General features: G+C 43.6%; 1 protein-coding gene across 1 annotated transcript; it reads left to right on the plus strand.

Annotated features, from left to right (window-relative positions):
* The first annotated feature begins 416 nt into the window (after nt 1–416).
* Psmd12 (proteasome 26S subunit, non-ATPase 12) lies at nt 417–25053 on the plus strand. The gene is made up of 11 exons (XM_027425850.2): nt 417–612; nt 11265–11324; nt 11406–11534; nt 12499–12606; nt 15070–15174; nt 17947–18096; nt 18184–18318; nt 19608–19720; nt 20482–20656; nt 23154–23231; nt 24533–25053. Exons 1-11 carry the CDS (start codon nt 505–507, stop codon nt 24740–24742), a joined length of 1371 nt encoding a protein of 456 aa, XP_027281651.1. The 5' UTR covers nt 417–504; the 3' UTR covers nt 24743–25053.

Here is a 25053-nt window from a genome sequence, read left to right on the forward strand (position 1 = left end):
AGCAATTAGAAATCCCACAGATCAATGCAAGATTCTCAATCAGAGAAAACCTGGGAATTTTTGTCTTCTGGGTCAGCTTTAGCTTCCTCACTTATAGACGAGAACACCGAACGCCAAGAAAAGTCAAGTGGCTCACCGGCGGTTCTGGTCAGTCATATTTCGAAGCAGAGGACGTGAGAAAACATGAGACGTCCTGCTGTGTCACAGTCACGTCCCTCAGCCAGACACAGACACCTACAGCACAGCTCGGGCCAGGAGACTGGGGAGCCGCTGGCCGCGCCCCCAGGGAAGCCCCGCCTATTCCTGGGCCTGCCCTCGCGGCATAGCCACGCCTCCAGGGCTGTCCGCTGCACCGCCTGACTGGCGACCAGCGCAGAGGACCTCACGGGGTCCTTCCCGCGGGCTTCCGACGCACTGCCTGAGTGGAAGTGCGGGCGGCTTCCGGTGTGAGTGACGAGTGGTGGCCGAAGCTGGGGTGCCGCGGGGGACGTTTAGGCAGGGACCATGGCGGACGGCGGCTCGGAGCGGGCCGATGGGCGCATTGTGAAGATGGAGGTGGACTACAGCGCCACGGTGGACCAGCGGCTGCCTGAGTGCGAGAAGCTGGCCAAGGTGAGGCGAGGCCGGCCGGCTGTTGGCGGGCGCCAGCGGCTGAGTCACGGCGTGGAGCTTGCCTAGGCCTCAGGGGGCCTGCGGGCTGCAGCGCGCACCCCTGGTGCCTTCCTAGCCCGGGTTGGGCCTGCTTGATTGGAACACCCAGGGTATGTCCGCTCGGCAGTCCCCGAAACCGAAGTTCCCCAAGCCCGAGATAAATGGTCACCTCTTTTCCATCGAACTTGACGCCCAGTTTTGGTTTTAGTGCCTGCCGTTTCCTGGGACGCTAAGTAACGCTTGGTTTAGTCAGTTCTGAGGTTCAGGCTGCATCGGAGAGTTTGGTTGGACTATTACTGTCGCCCAATCAATTCACGTCCTTAAATCGTGTGTAAATCATGGCAGTGTGCCTGGTCTTTCCTGGCCAGGAGAACCAGGAAAGTGGTAGAACAAATGTAATGGACCCAGGCAGGACCCCCAAATATGGTGGTGAGCCATCGAAGTGAGTGTTACTGGAACGCAGGAGGAAGCTGTTCGTTCTTACGGGAGAGAAGCTGACATTTGTGTCGCGTTTGAGTAAGATTTTAAAAAGCGGAGCTAGAGAAGAGTCATCTCTAGAGGGGACAATAGGAAAGACAAGCGGGTATTAAAAGTACACATGATGAACGTGTTTTGTGGTGCTAGGCATCGAACTCGCAAATGCTCTACCACCGAGCTACACCGTCAAACCTCTCTGTCGTGGAATAAGAACTTACCTTGATCCAAACATTTCCACACTCTATGCTGTGAGTCAGGCAACTTTTTAGATCATTTTGTACATGAAGAAGCCAGGACTGACAGTATTTTGTCCAAAGTTATGGTTGGTAATAGCCAGAATCAGGCATTCAAAACTAGACTTGATCATTAGATGTTGTTGGTGATTGCTAAGGGTTACACCTTAAATGTCTTCTACAGTTCAATGTTGAAATCACCAGGGATGCACTCTATGCAAGTTGTTTGTTTGGTCCTAAAGAGCTTAATGCATAAGTACAGAATGCAGTATATTCACAAGGCTGATTGACAATGCTGTTTACATTGGAAAACTAGGAATAAGAATTTTATTTTATTTTATTTTTGGTTTTCCGAGACAAGGTTTCTCTGTGGTTTTGGAGGCTGTCCTGGAACTAGCCCTTGTAGACCAGGCTGGTCTCGAACTCACAGAGATCCTCTGCCTCCCGAGTGCTGGGATTAAAGGCATGTGCCACCACCGCCCAGCCAAATTTTAAAAATTTTATGTGTATGAGTGTTTTGCCTGTGTGTGTGTGCTTGCATACCTGTTGTGAAACCCCATATGTATGCTGGAACTCAAACCCAGGTCTTCTGGAAGAGCCGACAATGCTCTTAACTGCTGAACCATTTTTCCAGCCCCAGGAATATGGATTTTTATGTGAAATATTTTAATGTTTAGGAACCAGATGCTAATCTGTCTTAAAATGCTGTTTGAGTGGATAAGCTAAAGAATTTAGGAAACACACATGCAGGCCAAAGTCATCTCCTGAATGTCCCCTTTGAAGAACAGTGGTGGTCATAGCAGGAGACATACTCACTTTAGAAAGTACAACTGCACCAGCAGTGGTAACTCACACATGTAGTCTCAGTACTGGGAATATTCAAGCAGGAAGAGGAATGTAGACAGTCCTGTTCTGAATGGAACTGTTGCCTTCCTGGGTGGTCAGTGAGTAATGGATGTAGTCAAAACAAAGACTCTTTGGTCCTGTTCAACTAGTTAAAATGTAAAACATTTGAATTCTGGGGGATTGTGTTTGTGTTTGGCTTTTAAAGACTGTGTCAATGAAGCAAGGTATGTGAGTGAGTTGTGTTGGGTTTTGTTTATTTATGGATCAGGCAAGAAGGCTGTGAGGCAGGACGATGTATGAACCTGAAACAAGGGTTCATAGTTTCAACTTGTAGATTTTCTCACAATCCTGGTTAATGTTTCAGATCTCTTTAAACACTTTTGCATTTTTTTAAAGATTTTATTTATTATGTATACAACATTCTGCTTCCATGTATATCTGCACACCAGTAGAGGGCACCAGATCTCATACTGATGGTTGTGAGCCACCATGTGGTTGCTGGGAATTGAACTCAGGACCTCTGGAAGAGCAGTTGGTGCTCTTAACCTCTGAGCCATCTCTCCAGCCCCCACTTTTGCATTTTTAAATTTATTTTTTACATTCCTATCCCAGTTCCCCTTCTCCTCCTCCCGACACCCCCTCCCCCATCTGCTCCTCAGAGAGGGTAAGGCTTCCCCTAGGAAATCTACTACATCTCTCCCATCACTCCTGTCATCTCATTGAGGCAGGACTAAGGCATGACACCCCACCCCCTCACCCCCCCACCCGTGTCGAGTCTGGGAAAGTTATGTCTCCATATAGAATGGGCTCCGCTAAGTCAGTTTGTGCATTAGTGTTAGATTTTCTACCCACTGCCAGTGGTCTCACATATTGTCCCAGCTGCACCGTTGTCACCTATATTCAGAGTCTAGTTCTGTCCGTCCCATGTCGTCCCTCCCCCCACCCCGTTTTCTGAAACAGGGTTTCTCTTTCTTTCTCTTCTCTCCTCCCTCTCTCTGTGTGTGTGTTGCTAGAGGTTAAACTCGGGGCACACTAGGCAAGCACTCTACCACTCCACTGAGCTATGCCCTTCAGCCCTTTTAATATTTTTGTTTTGTTTTTTCGAGACAGGGTTTCTTTGTGCAGCCTTAGTTGTACTGTAACTAGCTCTGTAGACAAGGCTGGCCTTGAACTCTCAAGTGCTGGGGTTAAAGGCATGTGTACCCCACTGCCCAGCTCTTTTAAGGTTTTTCCTCCCTGCTCCTTTCCAGAACTGTGGATTAAACCCTGGGACCTGTATGTTAAGCAAATACTCTTGCCACTGAGCCTTTAATGTTACAGTTCTACTTTGGAACGCATGGGACATTTTAGCATATGTTTTTTTTGTTTTGTTTTTTTTTTTTTTTTTTTTTTTTTTTGCTTTGCTTTGTTTTGTTTTTATTTTTTTGGGTTTTTCGAGACAGGGTTTCTCTGTGGCTTTGGAGATTGTCCTGGAACTAGCTCTTGTAGATCAGGCTGGTCTCAAACTCACAGAGATCTGCCTGCCTCTGCCTCCTGAGTGCTGGGATTAAAGGTGTGCACCACCAACGCCTGGCTTTAGCATATGTTTTTGATTTTTTGAGTCGGAGTTTCTCTGTAGTTTTTGGAGCCTGTCCTGGAACTCACTCTGCAGACCAAGGCTGGCCTCAAACAGACAGAGAACTGCCTGCTTCTGCCTCCTGAGTACTGGGATTAAAGGCGTGCATCACCACTACCCCGCACATATATTTTATTTTTATTTTGAGCTCAATAACTATGAAGAAAGTTTTGTACTTTTCATTTGTAAGAAGACTTGAAAGTTCAGTGGCTTATCATGGCTGATCAAGCTCTGGTGGCCTGGCAACAAGAATAGTGATCAGTTTTTGCTGTATCTCATTTCCTGTTTAAAGGGTCATCAGTTCTGCACTTAATTTCCATCAGACATGTGAAGGTAGAAACTGTGGGTACAGATACTTGATGAGATTATGTCAGGTGTGGGCTGGAGAGATGGTTCCACAGTTAGGAGTATTAGCTGCTCTTTCAGATCTGAAATCAGGTTCCAGCAGCCTGGTCAGGTGGCTCACTCCAGCTCCAGGGGATCCAACACTGTCTTCCAAACGCACCCATACACCTGTGGTGCATGCACACATACACATAAATAAAAATATCTGATGAGAAAAACCACATTTAGCGGAAGCCTTAAAGGGCAGGTGGTGGTAGTGCACCCCTTTAATCCCAGCACTCCTGAGACAGAGGCAGGCGGATCTGTGAGTTCGAGGCCCGCCTGGTCTACAGAGCGAATTTCAGGACAGAATAGCCAAGGCTACACAGAGAAACCCTGTGTCAAGAAAACAAAAGAAAAGGGCAGACAAGTCTAAGCAGTACAGTTGCCTGGTTCCATTGGGTCTCTTGCAGGCGTGACCTATAACAATTCTGCGTCTACATCCTAACACACCTAGCAAAGAGCAGCTGATACTGTGATACAGCTGTGTCAGCCCTAGAAAGATGCCAGCTGTGGTGATCAAGATGCACACAATATGTTGTCTTTACAGCCATTGATTTAATCTTCCCTGAGAAAGAAGGTGAGGGTCAGAGTTGTGGGGTGCTTTGTTTTTCCCAGAGTTATACAGTGCAAGACTAAAATGTAGAGCCAGCAGTCTGGCTCCACAGCTTATACGTGTCCATTTTGTCTGGTGCTTGTATGGTGGCACATGGGGGCCCAGAGGCAGAATGTGTTAACTCAGTCTGAAGGGGCCTCTGAGCTGCAGATATTAGCGGTTCAGCAGTGGATGGTGCAGGGTACTTTCTGGTTGATGTGGGGTGCTGGACTTAGCGTTATTCAGAGGCTGTTTACAGTGTTACATGGTATTCTATGGTCTTTGTTTCTCCTGCCCCTCCAGACCTTTTTTTTTTTTTTTTTTTTTTTTTTTTTTTCAGTTACCTGCAGCTTCTCCCAAAGTGAATATTAGCAATAAAAAGTACATGAGGTATAGAACAGCTTAATGGTTGTTAACAGTGGACACAAAAGAACCCTTTGAGAAATAGATCCTATAAGGCTTTGAAATTCAACTATTTGTGCTAATTTTGTATTGGCTCCTTGTTTAGGTTGTTTAGCAAACTTAATAGATTAGATCTCTCAGGTTAATGGAGGCAGACTTAGAGAACCTACATACAGCTGCCCGGTACTTACAGACATTGAACATTACCTCATCTATGAGGATTTTCTATTTCTTTTTTAATTTTTTTTTCTATTTTTTAAATTTAAATTAGAAACAAACTTGTTTTACATGTCAATCCCAGTTCCCCTCCTTCCCTGCTCCCCACTAACCCCTTATCCCACCCATTCCCTTTCTGCTCACCAGGGAAGGTGAGGCCTTCCATGGGGATCTTCAAGTCTGTCACATCATTTGGAGCAGGGCCTAGTCCCTCCCCCCTGTGTCTAGGCTGAGAGAGTATCCCTCTATGTAGAATAAGCTCCCAAAGCCCATTCTGCTACACTAGGGATAAATACTGATCCACTACCAGAGGCCCCATAGATTGCCAAGGCCTCCTCACTGACACCCATGTTCGGGGGTCTGGATCAGTCCTATGCTGGTTTCCCAGCTATCAGTCTGGGGTCCATGAGCTCCCCCTTGTTCAGGTCAGTTGTTTCTGTGGGTTTCACCAGCCTGGTCTTGACACCTTTGCTCATCACTCCTCCATCTCTGCACTGGATTCCAGGAGCTCAGCTCAGTGTTTAGCTGTGGGTGTCTGCTTCTGCTTCTATCAGCTGCTGGATGAAGGCATCTAAAGTAGTCATCAATCTCATTATTGGAAAAGGGCATTTAAGGTAGCCTCTCCACTATTGCTTAGATTGTTAGTTGGTGTCATCCTTGTAGATTTCTGGACATTTCCCTAGTGCCAGATCTCTTTTTATTTTATTTTTTTGGTTTTTTGAGACAGGGTTTCTCTGTGGCTTTGAAGGCTGTCCTGGAACTAGGTCTTGTAGACCAGGCTGGTCTCGAACTCACAGACATCCATCTGTCTCTGCCTCCCGAGTGCTGGGATAAAAAGGCTTGCGCCACCAACACCCGGCCAGATCTCTCTTTAAACCTATAATGGCTCCCTCTATTGTGGTATCTTTTATCTTGCTCTCCTCTATTCTTCCCCCAACACAAACTTCCTGCTCCCTCGTGTTCTCTCCCCTCCTCTTCTCCCCTTCTCTTTCTCTTAGCTCCCTCTCCCCTCCCCTCATGCTCCCAGTTTGCTCAGGAGATCTTGTCCCTTTCCCCTTCTCTGGGGTACCATGTATATCCCTCTTAGTAATCCACCATGTAAACAAACTGTAAAAGAAAAACCACATGATCATCTCACTAGATGCTTAAAAAGCCTTTGACAAACTCTAACACCCCTTCATGATAAAGGTCCTGGAGAGATCAGGGATAACAGAACATACCCAAACACAATAAAAGCAATATACAGTAAACCAACAGCCAACATCAAAGTAAATGGAGAGAAACTTAACTCGATTCCTCTAAAATCAGGAACAAGACGAGGCTGTCCACTCTCTCCATGTCTCTTCAATATTGTACTTGAAGTTCTAGCTAGAGCAATAAGACAACAAAAAGGAGATCAAGGGGATAGACATTGGAAAAGGAGAAATCAAACTTTCACTATTTGCAAATGATATGATAGTTTACATAAATGACCCGAAAAACTCTACCAGGGCACTCCTACAGCTGATAAACACCTTCAGCAAAGCGGCAGGATGCATGATTAACTCAAAAAAATCAGTAGCCATACTATTTACAGATGATAAACGGGCTGAGAAAGAAATCAGAGAAACATCACCCTTTACAATAGCCACAAACTACATAAAATATCTTGGGGTAAAGCTAACCAAACAAGTGAAAGACCTGTATAGCAAGAACTTTAGTCTCTAAAGAAAGAAGATAGCAGAAAATGGAAAGGTCTACAAGGATTTTCTAAGTAAGGAAAATGAGTTACAGAAGTTTCATCTTCTGACACACTTTGGTATTGGATGGCTGCTACCATCTTATTCCCTTTGAGTTGAGGGACTCCCTGGAAGGGGGGGCATTTCAGGACTGTGACTAGACAGGGAAGAAGATGTGAAGTCATGGGTTGAACATGGAAAAGCGGGAGGAAGAAGTAAGACAGTTTTATTTAATGACGTGGTAGTTAATAAAGTTGATGTAGTGCCCCTCAGACAGCACAAACTTGGCAACCATATTGACTTGTCACATCCTCCTATTGTGACAGTCAAAAATTGTAAGCCATTAAGAGCTTTTGAATAGTTTTAATATATGTCGTATACAAGTTGGTATAAGGGAAGCCACAATTAAACAAGGGTCCAGGCCGAGGGGAACTCAGAGACCACTTGGTAGGTGGGAAATGTACGCTAATCACTATTATATAAGGTCTGAAAAGTTACCTTCAAGCTGAATGTGATCCCATTAGGCACATATATTGGAATGTTTAGTTACCATGGAGTGGAACTATTTGAGATAATTAGAAGGGTTAGGAGATGTGACCTTGTTAGAGAAGGTGTGTTACCAGGGGTGAGCTTTCAGGTTTCAAAAAGCCAATTCCAAGTCCAGAGCCTCTTGTAACAATAAGTTTCCCGCCCAAGCCCTGCTTCCACCTGGGCGCTTTCTGCCAGGCCGCCCAAGTTCTACTCGCCACCACGTTAAGGTCCCAAGTAACAAACAGAGACTTATATTAGGTACAAATGCTGCTTGGCCAATGACTAGGATTTCTCATCTGTTAGCTCAGTCTTAATTATCATAAATCTATATATTTTTATAAGACTTATCTTATCGAGGACGCCTTCCACTGGTGCCCTCTCTTGCCGGTGGATCACATGGTGACTCCAGAGCAGAGGCCAGCAGGAAGAAAGAAGGGAATGACTTTCTTCTTGCCCTTGCTTATATATGAGTCTCCCTGCTATGTCACTTCCTGTCTGGATCACCACTTCTTTACTACATTTCCCAGAATCCTCCTTGACTCCTAGTCCTGCCTAACTTGCTGCTTCATTGGCCAAACAGTGCTTTATTTATCATCCAATAAGACAATTATATGCACAGAAGCACTTCCCCCATCAGTCTCTCTTTCTGCTTGTGGTTCAGGATGTATCTCTTAGCTGCTACTGCAGCACCTGCTTGCATGCCGTCATATTCCCCACCATGCTGATAATGAACTAAACCTTTAAAACTGTAAGCCAGCCATAATTAAATGCTTTCTCTCGTAAGAGTTGCCTGGGCCATATGTCTCTTCACAGCAATAGAACAGCAACCAAGGCACTAAGTATGACGGCTCTCAGCTGGAGACTTGGCATAAGGAAGCCAGATGTGCCTAATGGGAGAATCATTGCAGGTTTGAGGATAGCCTGCTTGCTCTACAGAGCGTGACTGTGTCAGAAAGCAACAAAGGTATCTATAGAATAGTAGTACACGTTTGGCTAATGAAGCTACCATGATCAACAACAATTGCAGAGTTTACATTTCAGTGAGGTTACAAAGACAGTAAACATTAGAATCTAGTTCAGAGCTATTGCAAATTAGAGCTGGCAGGGTTAGTTTTAAATGAAGTGCAGAGTGACAGGTGATTTCAGGGAGCACTAGCTAAAGACCTCCTTTCCGATAAGATGGCCTTTTTGGTTTTTTTTGAGACAGGGTTTCTCTGTGGTTTTGGAGGCTGTGCTGGAACTTCCTCTAGGCTGGAACTCAAAGAGATCCACCTGCCTCTGCCTCCCAATTGCTGGGATTAAAGGCGTGCGCCACCAACGCCTGGCAAAGATGGCCTTTTTATGTAGTTGGTCCTACAGTGCATAGTCCACAACAGTGTGGCTCCCTCCCGTGGAGGGTGCAGTTCCTTCGTGTCCTGCTTCTAAGTTATGAGTGCCATATATCCCTCTACACTCCACTGACCTCTGTGACAGCTATCAGAGTGAACAAAGGATGTTTGGCATTTTAATTTTTCATATTCTACCATTTTCCTATAGAGAGTACTTTGAGCAAAGCACAGTTCAGAGCACAAGGGAAGCTGTATGCCGTGGTGGAGGGGTGGGGACCAGGATGCGCAGAGCCTGGGTCCTGCTCCTGCTGACACCTCAGTGGGTGATCAAATCCCTTAAACCCTCCAGGCAAATTTGCAGTTGACTTCCTAGCACTGATTCTTGTCTTTTGTGACTTAATAGCCTTCTAGGTTTATCCATTGTTTTTCCCCATGGTAAACATGGGTCCACAGGCCTTCTGAACTGGAGCTCCCTTTTGCTTAAAAAACATTGTTAAAACATGTTATATTCATATTCCAGATTTTATTAAATCTGGAAGTCCATAATCTGTGCTGTGTGGTTTGACTGGGATTGTAGTCCTATAGTGAAATGTGTGCTCAACATATACAAAGCCCTGTGATCAGCTCCTAGCCCATCCCCCAGACTCCAAACAAAATACATGCATACCTATATATGTATGTACACACACACGTTTTGCAGGTTGTCTTGGAAAATATGGCAAAATCCAAATATTATTTATGACCTAAACTCATAGGTCATAAAAGCTATCAAATGGGTGGGCACCATTTATGAATTGTCTATGAAGTCCCTAGAAGAACAGTAGATGGGGTGCTAAGGACACAAACCCAGGGCCTTGTGCGTGTCAGAGAAGTATTCTGCCACTAAGCTACACCCCTGGCAGACCCTTCTTCACATTGAGACAAGGTCTTGCCAAATTGCTGGGGCTAGCAATCCTTCTACTCTGTGCCTCCCTCTCTACTCTGCCTCTTGCATGTCTTGCTCACTTTCCCTCCTCTCCTTTCCCAGCAGGGTATATTTAGTCTGGATCAGCCAGCCTCTCCTTAAGAGCATGACTTTCAGGCTAGCTTGTGGGTGTTTTCTGCAAAACATTTACTCTACTATTTGGACTGTTCAGCGTCCTACCTGCTAACACTCTGAGTTGATAAATTAACAATGCAAAACAAAGACTTGGTGTTTTTCTCAGATGAAACATTGTAGTTACAAGTTCAATGTTTCTTGGGCTTTTTTTTTTTTTTTTTTTTTTTTTTTTTTTTTTTTTTTTTTTTTTTTTTGAGACAGGGTTTCTTTTGAAACAGCTCTCCCTGTCCTGGAACTAGCTCTGTAGACCAGGCTGGACTCTGCTTCCCAAATGCAGGCTTGCACCGCCACTGTCCCGTTTTGGAGCCTATCCTGGCACTCGCTCTGGAGACCAGGCTTGAACTCACAGAGATCCGCCTGCCTCTGCCTACTGAGTGCTGGGATTAAAGACTTGCGCCACCAACGCCTGGCAACTTCTTTACATCTTAAAAAAAGAAAAATTTTAAAAAAAGCGTGTGGGTCTGGGGTTATAGCTCAGTTGGTAGAGTGCTTACCTCACATTCTGGGTCACTTGGTTCTGCCCCTAGTACCATATAAACCAGATGTGGTTATGTGTATCTGTAATTGTGGAAGCAAGGGAGTAGAAATTCAAGGTCATCCTTGAATGAGTTTGAAAGCCAGCCTGGACTACATGAGACCTTGCCCCGGAAATTAGATAGATAGATAGATAGATAGATAGATAGATAGATAGATAGATGAATAGATAAATAAAATTAAGTAGTAGAGCAATGGTGGTGCACACCTATTTCATCCAGCACCTGGGAGGCAGAGACAGGCGGATCTCTGTGAGTTCCAGGACAGCCAAGGCTACACAAAGAAACCTGTCTTGGAAAACCATGAATGAAGGGAGGGAGGGAGGGGAACAAAAGGAAAACTTGTGTGCTTTGCTGGTATTGTAGCTCAGTGGTAGAACACTGCCTAGATCAATGTGCACTTATATATACAGAAGCAAGATGGAAAGCAGCTTGTGGGTCCTGAGTGGGAAATCCCGAACTTAAAGACTTCCCTGGGGAAGCAAGCCTTTCACAAATGGAGAGAAACAAACCAAGCATAATGGATGCCATTTTTCCTTTAGAATGGACATTGATTTAACTTTCCCAAAAGCTTGGGTCAGGTGCTGGGTCTGTGTTGGTGGTGCTTCTGTTGCTCATTGCTTTTTCTTGTTTCAGGAAGGTCGACTTCAAGAAGTCATTGAAACCCTTCTCTCTCTGGAAAAGCAGACCCGAACTGTGAGTAGATAGTAATGCAGACACAGTTACCAGTGACTGATTTGATGCTGCCCTACTTACCTGGCATGTCTTTTCTTGCAGGCTTCTGATATGGTGTCCACTTCCCGCATCTTGGTTGCAGTAGTGAAAATGTGTTATGAGGCTAAAGAATGGGACTTACTTAATGAAAATATTATGCTTTTGTCAAAACGGCGGAGTCAGCTAAAACAAGTGAGTTCCTGATTGCTTTAAAACACAAAAGACAGGGCTAGAGAGATGGCTCAGAGGTTAAGAGCACCAACTGCTCTTCCAGAGGTCCTGAGTTCAATTCCCAGCAACCACATGGTGGCTCACAACCATCCATTATGAGATCTGGTGCCCTCTTCTGGTGTGCAGATATACATGGAAGCAGAATGTTGTATATATAATAAATAAATAAAATCTTTAAACACACACGCGCGCGCGCGCGCGCGGCTGGGGCTAGAGAAATTACTCAGTGGGTAAAGGCTCCTGCTGCCAAGCCTGACCCCAAGACCTATGTGGTGGAAGGAGGAGCTGACTCCTGCTGCTGTTCTCCACATGTGGTCCATGGCACAGAAGCTCACGTGCATAATAAATAATAAATGTAAATAAAAATTTCCTCGGGCTGGGGAGATGGCTCAATGGTTAAGAGTACTGACTGCTCTTTCAGAGGTCCTGAGTTCAATTCCCAGCAACCACATGGTGGCTCACAACCATCCGTTATAAGGTCTGGTGCCCTCTTCTGGTGTGCAGATGTACATGGAGGCAGAATGTTGTATACATAATAAATAAACAAAATCTAAAAAGAAAAAAATTTTCCTCAACAGTATATTTGCATTAAATAAGGACTTTTCAGGAATTAATCTCTGAATTCACTGAAAATTTGTTTAACCTACAAAAAATCTAATTATATTCTAGAAGTAGTTTGAAATTCTCCTGGGATCTATCTATGGAATCTCCCCCCCCCCCCCAAGCTGGGCACGGTGTTACACGCCTTTAATCCCAGCATTAGGGGGGTTGCAGAGGCAGGTGGCTCTCTGGAAGTTCAAAGCTATCTTGATATACATAGAGAGTGCCAGACCAGCCAGCACTCCATAGAGAGACCATTTCTCAAAACAAATTTTTTTGTTTGAAGAATAAATTTCAATTATTAGTGGTTCTTGTATTTTATTAGGCTGTTGCAAAAATGGTTCAGCAGTGCTGTACTTACGTGGAGGAGATCACAGACCTCCCAGTCAAGCTGCGATTGATTGATACTTTACGGATGGTTACAGAAGGAAAGGTAAGTTTTGTGCCTGTGTGACTTTTCCCTGTGTTCAGTGTGGGTTATTGCATGTAAGTATATTTGTGTGGTGATTTTGTTGGTTTCGCTTTGTTTTATGACAAGATCTCTCTGTGTAGCCCTGGCTGACCTCAGACTCAATGTGTAGACCAAGCTGGCCTCAAACTCCTAGATACCTTCCTACCTCTGCATTCCAAGTCCTAAGATCAAAGGTGTGTGCCACCATGCCTGGCTATATTTTATATTTTTAACGGAATAAACAAAATGCTGTCACTTCAGTTCAACCATTGTTATTCTTCTATACCCATTTTTAGTAACTTTCCGTAAGTGAATTAACATTTATGAAGTGATATTTTTTACATAATTTCTAGGGATTAATAGGTTTTATTTGTTTGAGACAGACTCTTACTACACAGCCTTGGCTGGTCTTGAACTCAGAAGAGATCTGCCTGCCTCTGTCTCCCAGTGTGCTAGGGTTAAAAGGACATGCCACCATGCCTTCCCACAGTTAATGGGTTTGTGTGTTTTGTTTAGTTTGTTTGGTGGGTTGCTTGCTTTGGTTTTTGGTTTTTTGAGACAGAGTTTTGTTGTGTAGTCCTGGCTGTCCTGGAACTCTCTGTAGACCAGGCTATCCTTGAACTCAGATCTGCCTGCCTCTGCCTCCCAAGTGCTGGAACTAAAAGTGTACACCACCTGTGTAGCTTTTTGAGATGTGTGTGTAAGACAGAGACAGAAAGAGGTTGGGATTGAGAAAAGGTTTCACTGTATATGTAGCCTAGACTGGAATTACCATCCTTTTGCCTTGGCCTCTCAAGTACCTGGGTTATGTGACTTTTTAAAATGAATCACAATCTATATGGCCCAAGACATTGTAGATATGAGGAAGATTAGATAGATAGATAGATAGATAGATAGATAGATAGATAGATAGATAGATAGATTTGCAAGATGTCCAAGGGAATAAGGTACTTGCTGCCTAGTCAGATAGCCTGACTTTTGATCCCTGGGACTCACAGATTCTGTGATGACTTCCATGTGTTCTTCTGCATTAGCATTTGTGCACTAATAAATAAATAAATGTGATTAAAAAAAAAAGATATCTAGCACTTGGGAGGCAGAGGTAGGTGTATCTCAGTGAGTTTGAGTTCCAGGTCAGCCAGGGCTATTACTCAGAAACCAGGCATGGGGTGATAGGGATGGGGATATCTAAGTATCTGAATAGTTCATATGTATATGGAAGTTCTGGTTTGGGAATGGGTGTAGAAAGGATTGCTACAGAGCACAAATATTCATTGCTTGGGTTCTTTTGCTTATATGTATATTTTTTTGTTTTTAATTTGATAGAAATTAAAAATCTAATTTTATAGCTACAAAAACTACCAGTGACGGACACACACCTTTATTCCCAGCACTTGGTAGTCAGAGGCAGGCAAATCTCTAAACATTCCAGGACAGCCTGATCTACACAGGGAGGCCCTGCCCAAATAAATGGATGGATGGATGGACGGACGGACGGACGGACAGACAGACGTGCTGATTATTAGCAAGACCAAGATTAGAGTGGATGGGGGTAGAAATGGTGTACTTTGTAGCCCAGGCTAGCTTCTGACTGTAGGTCCTGCCTCAGTTTCTTGAAAATTGGGGGTTACAAGTAATGCTCCTTACCTAACCTCAGGTAGTTCTTAAATAGTTTTGTATTTAATGATGAATTTGCCTTAGAAGATGTATGTCTTAGTGGCTGTGCACATGCTTAGTGTAGATGAGAACTTGAGTTCATCCATAATATTCAAAACAAAGGATGGATCTAGTTTAGAGCCTTGGTAGAATTCAGATGTTGAGCTTTCAATACAGAGCTTCCCTGTACAGCCCTGCCTGTCCTAGAACTCATTTTGTAATAGATCAGGCTGGCTTCAAACTCAGAGATTACATGCCTCTGCCTCCTGAGTGCTGGAATTAAAGGCATGCACCACCACTGCCTTGTTCTTGTAAGTCTTTTAAAGCCATTTTCTGTTTTCTGTGCCATTAATACAGTTTGTGAACCTGTTGGTTGTTAAACACAGTAATTTTATATTTAGTTTTCCAGAGCAAAATTGAAAAATAGAGATAATGTTTTTTAAGTTATTTTGATTTGCTTAGGTGTGTTGGGGGATGGTGCCCACAGGGGCCAGAAATGAGTATCAGATCCCTTGGAGCTGAGGTTAAAGGCTTTTATGGACCTCCTGGTGTGGGTGCTAGGCTCCAAACCGCAGACCTTGGGTACAGCAGTAGATTCTGAGCAATGAGCTGTCTTTCCAACCTTGGAGAATGTTTTATTAAGGTTATTTGCTGCATCGTGGCTGTATGTGTGATATGAGAGATTCTTGAACTGTGCAGCAGGATGAAGCTGTTAGTCCTAACAGTGCAGTTTCTGCCTTTCAAATGTTAACAGGTAAGAGTTTAATAATCATCAATTTCCATTTGCAGATTTATGTTGAAATTGAGCGTGCTCGGCTGACTAAGACCTTGGCAACTATAAAAGAACAAAATGGTGATGTGAAAGAGGCTGCCTCCATCCTTCAAGAATTACAGGTAACGTGCTTTCGGAAAATAGTAAACTTTATGCTGAGTTGGCAGAATTTTCTTGTGGAAATGGCTTATTTTGTTGCCTCGTTGCTTTTTTTTTTTTTTTTTTTTTTTTTTCCCTAAGTGACCAAGAGTAAGCAAGCACACAGCATAGTGTGTTCTTTAGGCCCCTGAAAACCAACTTTGCAAGCTAACCTGCTAAACACAATTTGAAGAAAAGTTAGCATCAACAGATTGGCCTTAGTTTTCATAGAATACATTTAAGATCTGTTTAGAATTTAAATAAGTAAATGCATTACTTCCTTTGCCTTAGGGAATCTGCTATTAAAATTATTGGCTTTATTAGTGAATGAGAGATCACAGGTAAATTTCTAGACCAAAATGGTTTGGCAAAGGGAAATTGCCAAATCTGGGAGTTTTAGGATCTCAGTGTGTTTCCCTGGCATACTGAACCCTGGTTTGATGCTGTTTGCCAGGCTCTTTAAAGGCACAAATGATAAGACTAAGCATTCTGAGAAAAGCCAGAAAATGTTACGTGAGCTATGCTCAAAAAATTTTAAATAACTTTAGTGAATTCACACTCTAGAACCCATCAGAGGCTGTCCATAGGTTATTCTGACATTCCAGTTGAGTTCCTTATCTAGCTGGACTAAGGGAAGGGAAGGGAAGGGAAGAAATGATTTTAGTGGAAGGATCTAGTGCTCTTCATTCTCTGATCTTTTTTTTCCCTTACAAATCCTAGAGCCTTCATATCAGTGGTTCTCAATCTTTTGGGGTTTAAACAGTCCTTTCATAGGGTCGCCTGTCAGATAGCTTGCATATCAGATACTTACATTGTGATTCATAACAGCAGCAAAATTACAGTTAAGAAGTCTCAGCAAAAGTAATCTTAGTTTGGGGGATCACCACAACATGAGGCTCTATATTAAAGGGTCAAACCATGGGCTGCAGAGATGGCTCAGAGGTTAAGAGCACTCACTGGCTGTTCTTCCAGAGGTCCTGAGTTCAATTCCCAGAAACCACATAGTGGCTCACAACTATCTGCAGTGAGCTCTGTTTCCATCTTCTGGCATGGAGGCAGAACACTGCATACATAATAAATAAATCTTTATTATTTAAAAAAAAAAGTCACATGATTAGGAAGGTTGAGAACCTGCTTTATACTTCATCCCAAGAACCTTCCAACACAGCACTGCTGTTTTCCCCATTTTCCAGCCATGGAAACTGAACTTCTGGGATGTTAAATGATGTTAAATGACTGGCCATTACCAAACTGGAAATTTGTGGATTCATTCTGCTTCTTATTCCTTCAAATTATTATTATTATTATTATTATTATTATTATTATTATTGGTTTTTCGAAAAAGGGTTTCTCTGTGCGGCTTTGGAACTATCTCTGTAGACAAGGTTTGTCTAGATCTACCAAGATCCACCTGTCTACCTTCCCAGTATTGGGATTACCCAGCTCACTCATATTTAGTATTCTTTTTTGTTTACTTTGTTTTCTAAGACAGGGTTTCTGTGTGTAGTCATGTCTGTCCTAGAACTAGCTCTGTAGATCAGGCTAGCCTAGAAATCACAGAGGTCTGCCTGCCTTTCCCTGTTGTTTTTATTTTAGTGGGTCTACTACCAGTAAAGACTCAGGAGTCAGATATTGGGGTGAAAACCTGATAGATCAAAGAGGCAGTGAAAAAGTGACCAGCTGACCTTCCCTTTTTTTCTTTTTTAACCAGAGACCCAATAATCACATCTCTCTACCCTTCCCAGACCAAAAAGATTGCAAAATCTCTTAAGTCCCTACTATTTCCTGTTCTTCTATCCATCTACCTGACTCCTTTTTACTCTCTATGATTAGTTCCTGTCAACTAGTTGCTGGCTCCACCCCCTGATCCAAGGTTAATTTTATTAACACAGTCTCAGAGTTTCACAATGTGATCTTGAAATATCTTCCTCTCCAAGTGCTAGAATTAAAGGCGTGCACCGCCAGGACTGGAGAGATGGTTCAGTGGCTAAGAGCACTGGCTGCTCTTCCAAAGGACCCAGGTTCAATTCCCAGCACCCACATGGTACCTCACAACTGTCTGTAACTCCAACTACAGGAGATTCAACACTCTCACACAGACAGACATACATGCAGATAAAACACCAATACACAAAAAAAATATAAATAATCTTTAAAAAAAGGGGGGGGAGGGTACATCACCACTGTCTAGCTCTATTTGGCAGACAGAGCTGTGCTGAAAATAGACCATATGTTTGCCAGGACTTACGAGTAAAGAAAACTTGTGACTGCAAAGGGACAGCATAAGTGGGTTTGAATTTTCATTGAGATAGTGTTTATACAAACCCTCATGTGCATTAACATTTATGGGATTTTACACCTGCAGGGGTGGTAACTCCATTCCTTTGTGTCTTAATGCTTTAGATTATAAGATAACTTCTCTTTTAAATATTTATTTTATTTTGCTGGGTGTAGTGTTGCACACCTTTAATCCCAGTTTTTATGAGGCAAAACAGGTAGATTTCTAAGTTTGAGGCCAGTTCCAGGAGAGCCAGAGGTAGTGAGACTCTGTCTTGAAGAGAGAGAGAGAGTATGTAAGAGATCCTGTAGAAGAACATGAAGTACTTTTTACTGCTGAGCTATGTCTCCAGCTCCAGAACTTGCTTTTTCTATAATCGCTAACATTGTACAATTAGGCAAAGTTAATATTTGACCTGGCTAAATATTTTAATAATCCACTAAATAATTGAAACTTACTTGAGGGATTGCTCTGCTAGGTGGAAACCTACGGGTCCATGGAGAAGAAGGAGCGAGTGGAGTTTATTCTGGAGCAGATGAGACTCTGCCTAGCTGTGAAGGATTACATTCGCACACAGATCATTAGCAAAAAAATTAACACTAAGTTCTTCCAGGAAGAAAATACAGAGGTAAGCATTATTTCTGCACAGTATATTTGCATTCAGAGTGTTTAGCTAGAAGCCGTATGCCCAGCCTACTTTGTCAACTTCTTTCAGAAATTAAAGTTGAAGTACTACAACTTAATGATTCAGCTGGATCAGCACGAGGGGTCCTATCTGTCCATTTGTAAGCACTACAGAGCCATCTACGACACTCCCTGCATTCAGGCAGAAAGTGAGAAGTGGCAGCAGGTAAGGAGGTGTGCAGTGAAACTGATGCTAGAACAGCCTCAGGACTGGGGTGCAGCTCAGTCTGGCCCTCGCTTGGCTGGCATAAGTTCCTCGGTTTGATTCCTAGCACGAGGAAGAAAAAGGGGAAAGAATAACTTGCTGTTTCTTCATCACTGTAAGTGCTATATTGATGTGCCCTATGGCGCTGCTTTGTCTTCATTGTGTCAGACAAAATAGGACGATGTTGAAAAAAAATAACCTGTTTAACATGTCCAGTAGGTTACAGGTAACAATAACTTTGGGGTTTTTTGGGGGGGGGCGGAGCTTCGAGACAGGGTTTCTCTGCGGCTTTGGAGGCTGTCCTGGAACCGACTGGTCTCAAACTCACAGAGATCTGCCTGCCTCTGCCTCCTGAGTGCTGGGATTAAAGGCATGTGCCACCACCGCCCAGTGGGTTTTGTTGTTTTTAAGGCTCCTTGCTCCCTTTTTTTCTGAGTCTCATGTATCCCAGACTAGACTCAAACTCTGTGTAGTCAAGGCTAGCCTTTAACTCCTAGTAGTTCTGCATCCACCACCCAATACTGGAACTAATGGTGAGCACCACCAGAGCCAGCTGCTATTAAAATCTGCTTTAAAACATGAGAGGATCAGTAGGGGTCGTGGCACACGTCTTTAATCCCAGCTTTGGAGGCAGAGGCAGGCAGATCTCCATGAGTTTGAGACCAGCCTGGTCTACAAAGGTACACAGAGAAACCCTGTCTCAGGGAAGAAAAAAAAAAGGCATGCACCAACATGCCTGATCCCTCTAAGACTATTTGAGTTTGAATTTAAATTAGAACATAGAGGGCTGGAGAAATGGCTCAGCAGTTAAGAGAGCTGACTGCTCTTCCAGAGGTCCTGAGTTCATTTCCCAGTAACCACATGGTGGCTCACAACCACTTATAGCGAGATCTGGTGCCGTCTTCTGGCTTGCAAGCATACATGCAGGCAGAGCACTATACAAAATAAATAAATAAATAGAAGGGCTAGAGACATGGCTTAGAGGTTAAGAACACTGACTGCTCTTCCAGAGGTCCTGAGTTCAATTCCCAGCACCCACATGGTTGCTCACAAACATCTGTTATGAGACCTAGTGCCCTCCTCTGGTGTGCAGATATACATGGAAGCAGAATGTTGTATACATAATAAATAAATAAAATGTTTAAAAAAATAAATAGAAATTAGAACATAGAACTATTTCACTGTTCCCTTGTTGCTCAATTCCATTGCATTTCCATTTCCTTATGAACTATTGTTTATCACTTCCTTAGGCTCTGAAAAGTGTTGTTCTCTATGTTATCCTGGCTCCTTTTGACAACGAGCAGTCAGATCTGGTTCACCGGATAAGTAGTGACAAGAAGCTGGAAGAGATTCCCAAATACAAGTAAGTGTGGGTCTCTGTGAAAACCTCTCAAGATGGTTGTGTTGTCACAAGCACTAATGTAGTGAGAGTAGAGTGTATTTGCCGCTCAGTTCCTCTGCTACTGGGAATTCTCTATCAAACCTGGCTTAGTGGCATTTGGTTAATAATCCATTTTTAAAGGTTCCATCACTAATAGCCTGGACCTTGTAGTTTTCAAGAGTGTGTCCATCTGGAGCATATCTATGTAAACAGACGTTTTTCTTTGAAAGTGGTAGGCTTTTTTGGTTTTTCAAGACAGGGTTTCTTTGTGTGGCACTGGCTGTCCTGGAACTGGACAGGCCTTAGACCTGGCAGGCCTTAGACTCACAGAGATCCTCCTGCCTCTGCCTCCAAATGCTGGGATTAAAGGTGTGCAGCACTACCTGGCTGACTTATTTTCTTATATGTCTTAGACTTCTAGGGCTACATTCAAATCCACTAGGTCACATGAGGAATTTTCCATTTGTGACGTTGTGTCAGCACTCTAAAGTTTCAGGTCTGAGGCCTGCAGGATGGCTTAGTGAGTAAAGGTGCTTCTAACCCTGACAGCCTTGGATCTCTCCCAGAAGCATCTAGTGGAGGTGGAACCAACTCCCACAGGGGAGACGTTCACTCCCCCACAGATACCAAGTCAGTAACAAATGTTATTTGTTGGAGAGCACTTGCTTAGGTTTGGGGCTTGGGATTAACACCCCTAACACTGCTAGGCAGATCTGAAACACTGAGTTTCATGTGCTTTACAGGGATCTGCTGAAGCTTTTTACCACAATGGAGCTGATGCGCTGGTCCACACTTGTTGAGGACTATGGGGTGGAGCTACGGAAGGGTTCCCCGGAGACCCCGGCAACTGACGTTTTCAGTGCTACAGAAGAAGGTGAAAAAAGGTGGAAAGACTTGAAGAACAGAGTCGTGGAACATGTAAGAATCAGGAGTTGGCTGGCTCTCATTTTACCTTTTGGGTTGTCTTAGAACTAAAGGTGGGTGAATTTGAGCATAACCCACTTCTTTCTGTTGAAGGGGGCGTGGAAACAAGGTCTCATGCATCCCTTATGAGCCTAGGATTCACTCTGGGCCAGGCTGGCTTTGAATTTGCCTTTGCCTCCCAAGTACTAGGATTACAACTTCAAGCCACCAGGCCTAGCTATAAACTTTTGTTTTTAATTTTTATGTTATATATGTGCCACATGCATGCAGCACTCTTGGAGGCCAGAAGAGCATATTGGATCCTGTGTTGTTGGTGGTGGTGGTGGTGGTTTGTTGTGGGGCCAGTATTTTTATTTTTCTTCTTTTTTGTTTTTTTGTTTTTGAGACAGGGTTTCTCTGTGTAATAGTCCTGGCTATACTGGACCTCACTTTGTAGACCAGGCTGGCTTGAGATCCACCTGCCTCTGCCTCCTGAATGCTGCTAGGATTAAAGGCATGCGCCACCAAGGCGCCACCAAGACATAACTCTTTATGTCTGTGCTCAGTATAGTGATAGCAACTTGTTTTAGATGTTCATTCTTTCCAGAGCGTACCATAGTTTATCTTATCCTACTTGTCTATTTCCCCCATTTTGGGTGGGTTTTTTGTTTGTTTGGTTTTGTTTTTTGCTTTACAGAACAGATAACTACTCAGGTGTAGTTGCACACTCCTGTAATACTAGCACTGAAGAAGCTGAGGGAGGAGGACTTCTGAGAATTTGAGTTAGTCTGTGATATATAACTAGATCAAGCTAGCTAGGGATACTTAGTGAAACTTTTTCTCAAAAAGAGGAAGAAACAACAGGTTGTTGCGGGGGTGTTTTATTGTCCCGCCAGGTCCGGCCGCTTCATCCCCAAATGAACACACAGAGACCCTATATTAATTATGAAACTGTTGGCCGATGGCTAGGGCTTCTTTTTGGCTAGCTCTGTCTTAATTATTAACTCATAGCTACTGATCTGTGCATTTCTGCATGGCCTTATCTTACCAGAGAACACCTGGTACATCCCGGGCTCTCCATGGCGTCTCCTGTCTCTCTCTGCCTACCTTTCCCAGAATTCTCCCAGTCCCACCTATCTTTCTGCCTCTATTGGCTATTGGCCAAACAGTGTTTTATTCATCAACCATGAGAAACATATATACAGAAGAACATCCCCCATCAACAGAGTTAGTTATATATGAGCACTTTTCATTCTGGAAGAATCCATAGGAATAATTGATAATCTTTTTTGTTTTGTTTCCTTTTGAGATAGAGTTTCTTTGTGTAACAGCCCTGGCTGCCCTGGAACTTGCTCTGTAGAACAGAATGACCTCAAACTCAAGAGATACCCCTGCCTCTGCCTCCCAAGTGCTGGGAATAAAGGTGTTTGCCGCCGCTGCCGCCGCCTGGCTGAAATCCATTTCTTTTTTTTTTATTATTATGTATACAACATTCTCTTCCATGTATATCTGCAAACCAGAAGAGGGCAGCAGATCTCATAACAGATGGTTGTGAGCCACCATGTGGTTGCTGTGAATTGAACTCAGGACCTCTGGAAGAGCAGCCAGTGCTCTTAGCCTCTGAGCCATCTCTCCAGCCCTGGAATCCAAAATTTTAAAGGCAGGCACACACCTGTAATCCCAGTATTCAGGAAGAAGAGGCACTAGGATCAATTGTTCAAGCCCATTCTCAGCTACATGGTAACTTTGAGTCCAGCCTGTGCTATAAGAGACGCCCCCCCCCTTTTTTTTAAGTGAGTGAGTCAGACCATTGATTGTGTTCAAAGGGGAAAGGACAGGTAGCGTTGAGAATATGGAGCCACCTCAGGCTTGCTGGAGGCTAATGTTGGTTTCAGCCTTGATGGACAGCGGAGATGCCCTCTTCAAAGTTCATGTCTCTGCCTGTGAGTCCTGGTGTTTTGCTAAGAACACTGGTGTTAATAATAAGAGAATCTTTGTCTAACTTCACCACTTCCCATAGAAACTTGGAAATGTAATTTATTTGTGTTTTGTTGTTGTTTGTTTGAGATAGGGTCTCATAGCCTAGACTGTCCTTCAAAGTCACTATGTAGTATATCTTCTGGAGTCCTCCTCTCAGATGTTAGGTTATAGACAGCATTTAAACTATTAGAGTCATTAATACAAGTATTTAAGTTTTTCTTTTGAGGCAGAGTTCTGTTATACAGGTCATCCTGGTCTTCATGGAGTTCCAAACCTACAGGGGCTACATAACGAGACACTGTCTAAATAAATGAATGATCAGTTAACAGAATACTAAGTTCACAAATAATGCAGAAACTGATCTTTCCCTCAGAGTTCAGTTTTCCTTTTGAAATTTAGAGGTAGCTTCTTTCTGGTGAGGGAACTATGGAAAAAGCAACAGCTCTGAGTCTCATGTTGCCAGTAATTTATCTGGGTATGTAACAGCTGAATTTCCAACCAACTGACGACTGCTTTGTGTGTCCCCTGACAGAACATCAGAATTATGGCCAAGTACTACACTCGGATAACAATGAAAAGGATGGCACAACTTCTGGATCTCTCTGTGGATGTAAGTACTGATGGGTTGTCTGTCATGTGACCCTTTGTGTTGTGTCTGGAAGTGAGAATATAGTTGTTTCACTACTGTCGATTTACTTGATGAGACACAAGTTCTCACCTCACTCTGCCTTCCAGCGCCCTATATTCTCTTTCCATCTTCCACCCCAGTCCCCTAAGTGTTGGATTGCAGACATGCACTATCACCTCTCGATTTTATTATTAATTTAATTTTTTAGCCGGGCGTTGGTGGTGCACGCCTTTAATCCCAGCAGTCGGGAGGCAGAGGCAGGCGGAACTCTGTGAGTTCGAGGCCAGCCTGGTCTCCAGAGCGAGTGCCAGAATAGGCTCCAAAGCTACACAGAGAAACCCTGTCTCGAAAAACCAAAAAAAATAAATAAATAAAGTAACTGTAGGGCCAAGCAGTGGAGGCACACTCTGGAGGCAGAGACAGGCGGATCTCTGTGAGTTTGAGGCCAGCCTAGTCTACAGAGAGTTCCAAAACTATAGGCTCCAAAACTATAGAGGAAACCCTGTCTTGAAAAACAAAAAATAACTGTGGGTTAGGGATCCAACTCGCCAGTGGAGTGTGTGCCTGGCCTATAAGAGGCCTTGCATTTGATTCCCCAGCACTGTAAAGGAAAGGACTGGGGTGGTGGCAGTTCATTGTTGGTGCCAACCCCTTCCCTATTACCACCAGGGTTAAATCTTCAGAGTCCCATTTAGACTCAGCCCTGGCTCTGGAGACACTCAGATGTGGTGTGTGTTGGTTGGTGATAGAGTCTAGCCTTTTCCACTTCCTGATTTCGTTGTTAACTCTGTGTTTACAATTGATGCAGAAATATACCACATTTCTGTTGTCTGAATATGTAAATCAAGCTGTCCTTCAACTTCTGATCTTGCTTTAATCTCCCTAGTGCATGGAGCTGTCACCTCATCTGACAGGTGACTCATATTCTCTCTCTCTCTCTCTCTCTCTCTCTTTCTCTCTCTCTCTCTCTCTCTCTCTTTGGTTCTTGGTATTTGGTTTTCCAGACAGGGTTTCTCTGTGGCTTTGGAGCCTGTCCTGGAACTCACAGATATCTGCCTGCCTCTGCCTCCCAAGTGCTGGGATTAAAGGTGTGTGCCACCACCGCCCAGCTGAGACTCATAGTCTCTTCACTCAGTAGATGATCACCAAGGGTTGTGTGTATGTTATTATGGTCAGCAGTTGGTAATAAACTGTCAGTGATCTTAGTCTGTGCTCATGGGTGAAGACTTCAAAGTTTCTCTCTGTAATTATCCATCTTAATCCAATTTGTTTGTCTCTCACAGGAGTCAGAGGCTTTCCTCTCCAATCTAGTCGTTAACAAGACCATCTTTGCTAAAGTAGACAGGTTGGCTGGAGTCATCAACTTCCAGAGACCCAAGGATCCAAATAATTTATTAAATGACTGGTCTCAGAAACTGAACTCGCTGATGTCTCTGGTTAACAAAACGACACACCTCATAGCCAAAGAGGAGATGATACACAATCTACAGTGAGGCCTGGATGCTTTTAGGAAAGACACAAAATTGGAGGTCATTAAAAAAGAAAGACTGTTTTCATGGTGTATATGTTGTTTTTTTCTTACTCCTTGCTTTTTTCTAAAATTTTAAGATAGTGAATGTGTTTGAGCCCCCTTCTGTCTTCCCCTCTCCCCAGTTTCATGTTGACTCTGCTTTGCAATTGGTGCAAAAATGTCCACATTTCCAGTGTCTGAAGACGGGAAGGTTTATGCCTCAGCTTTCCTGCCATTTGTTTTTATTCACCTGACAACAACATGACAATAATAAAAACAGGATGTTGTGTGTTA

This window comes from Cricetulus griseus, chromosome 7 (genome assembly GCF_003668045.3).
Source record: "Cricetulus griseus strain 17A/GY chromosome 7, alternate assembly CriGri-PICRH-1.0, whole genome shotgun sequence".
Lineage (NCBI taxonomy): Eukaryota > Metazoa > Chordata > Mammalia > Rodentia > Cricetidae > Cricetulus > Cricetulus griseus.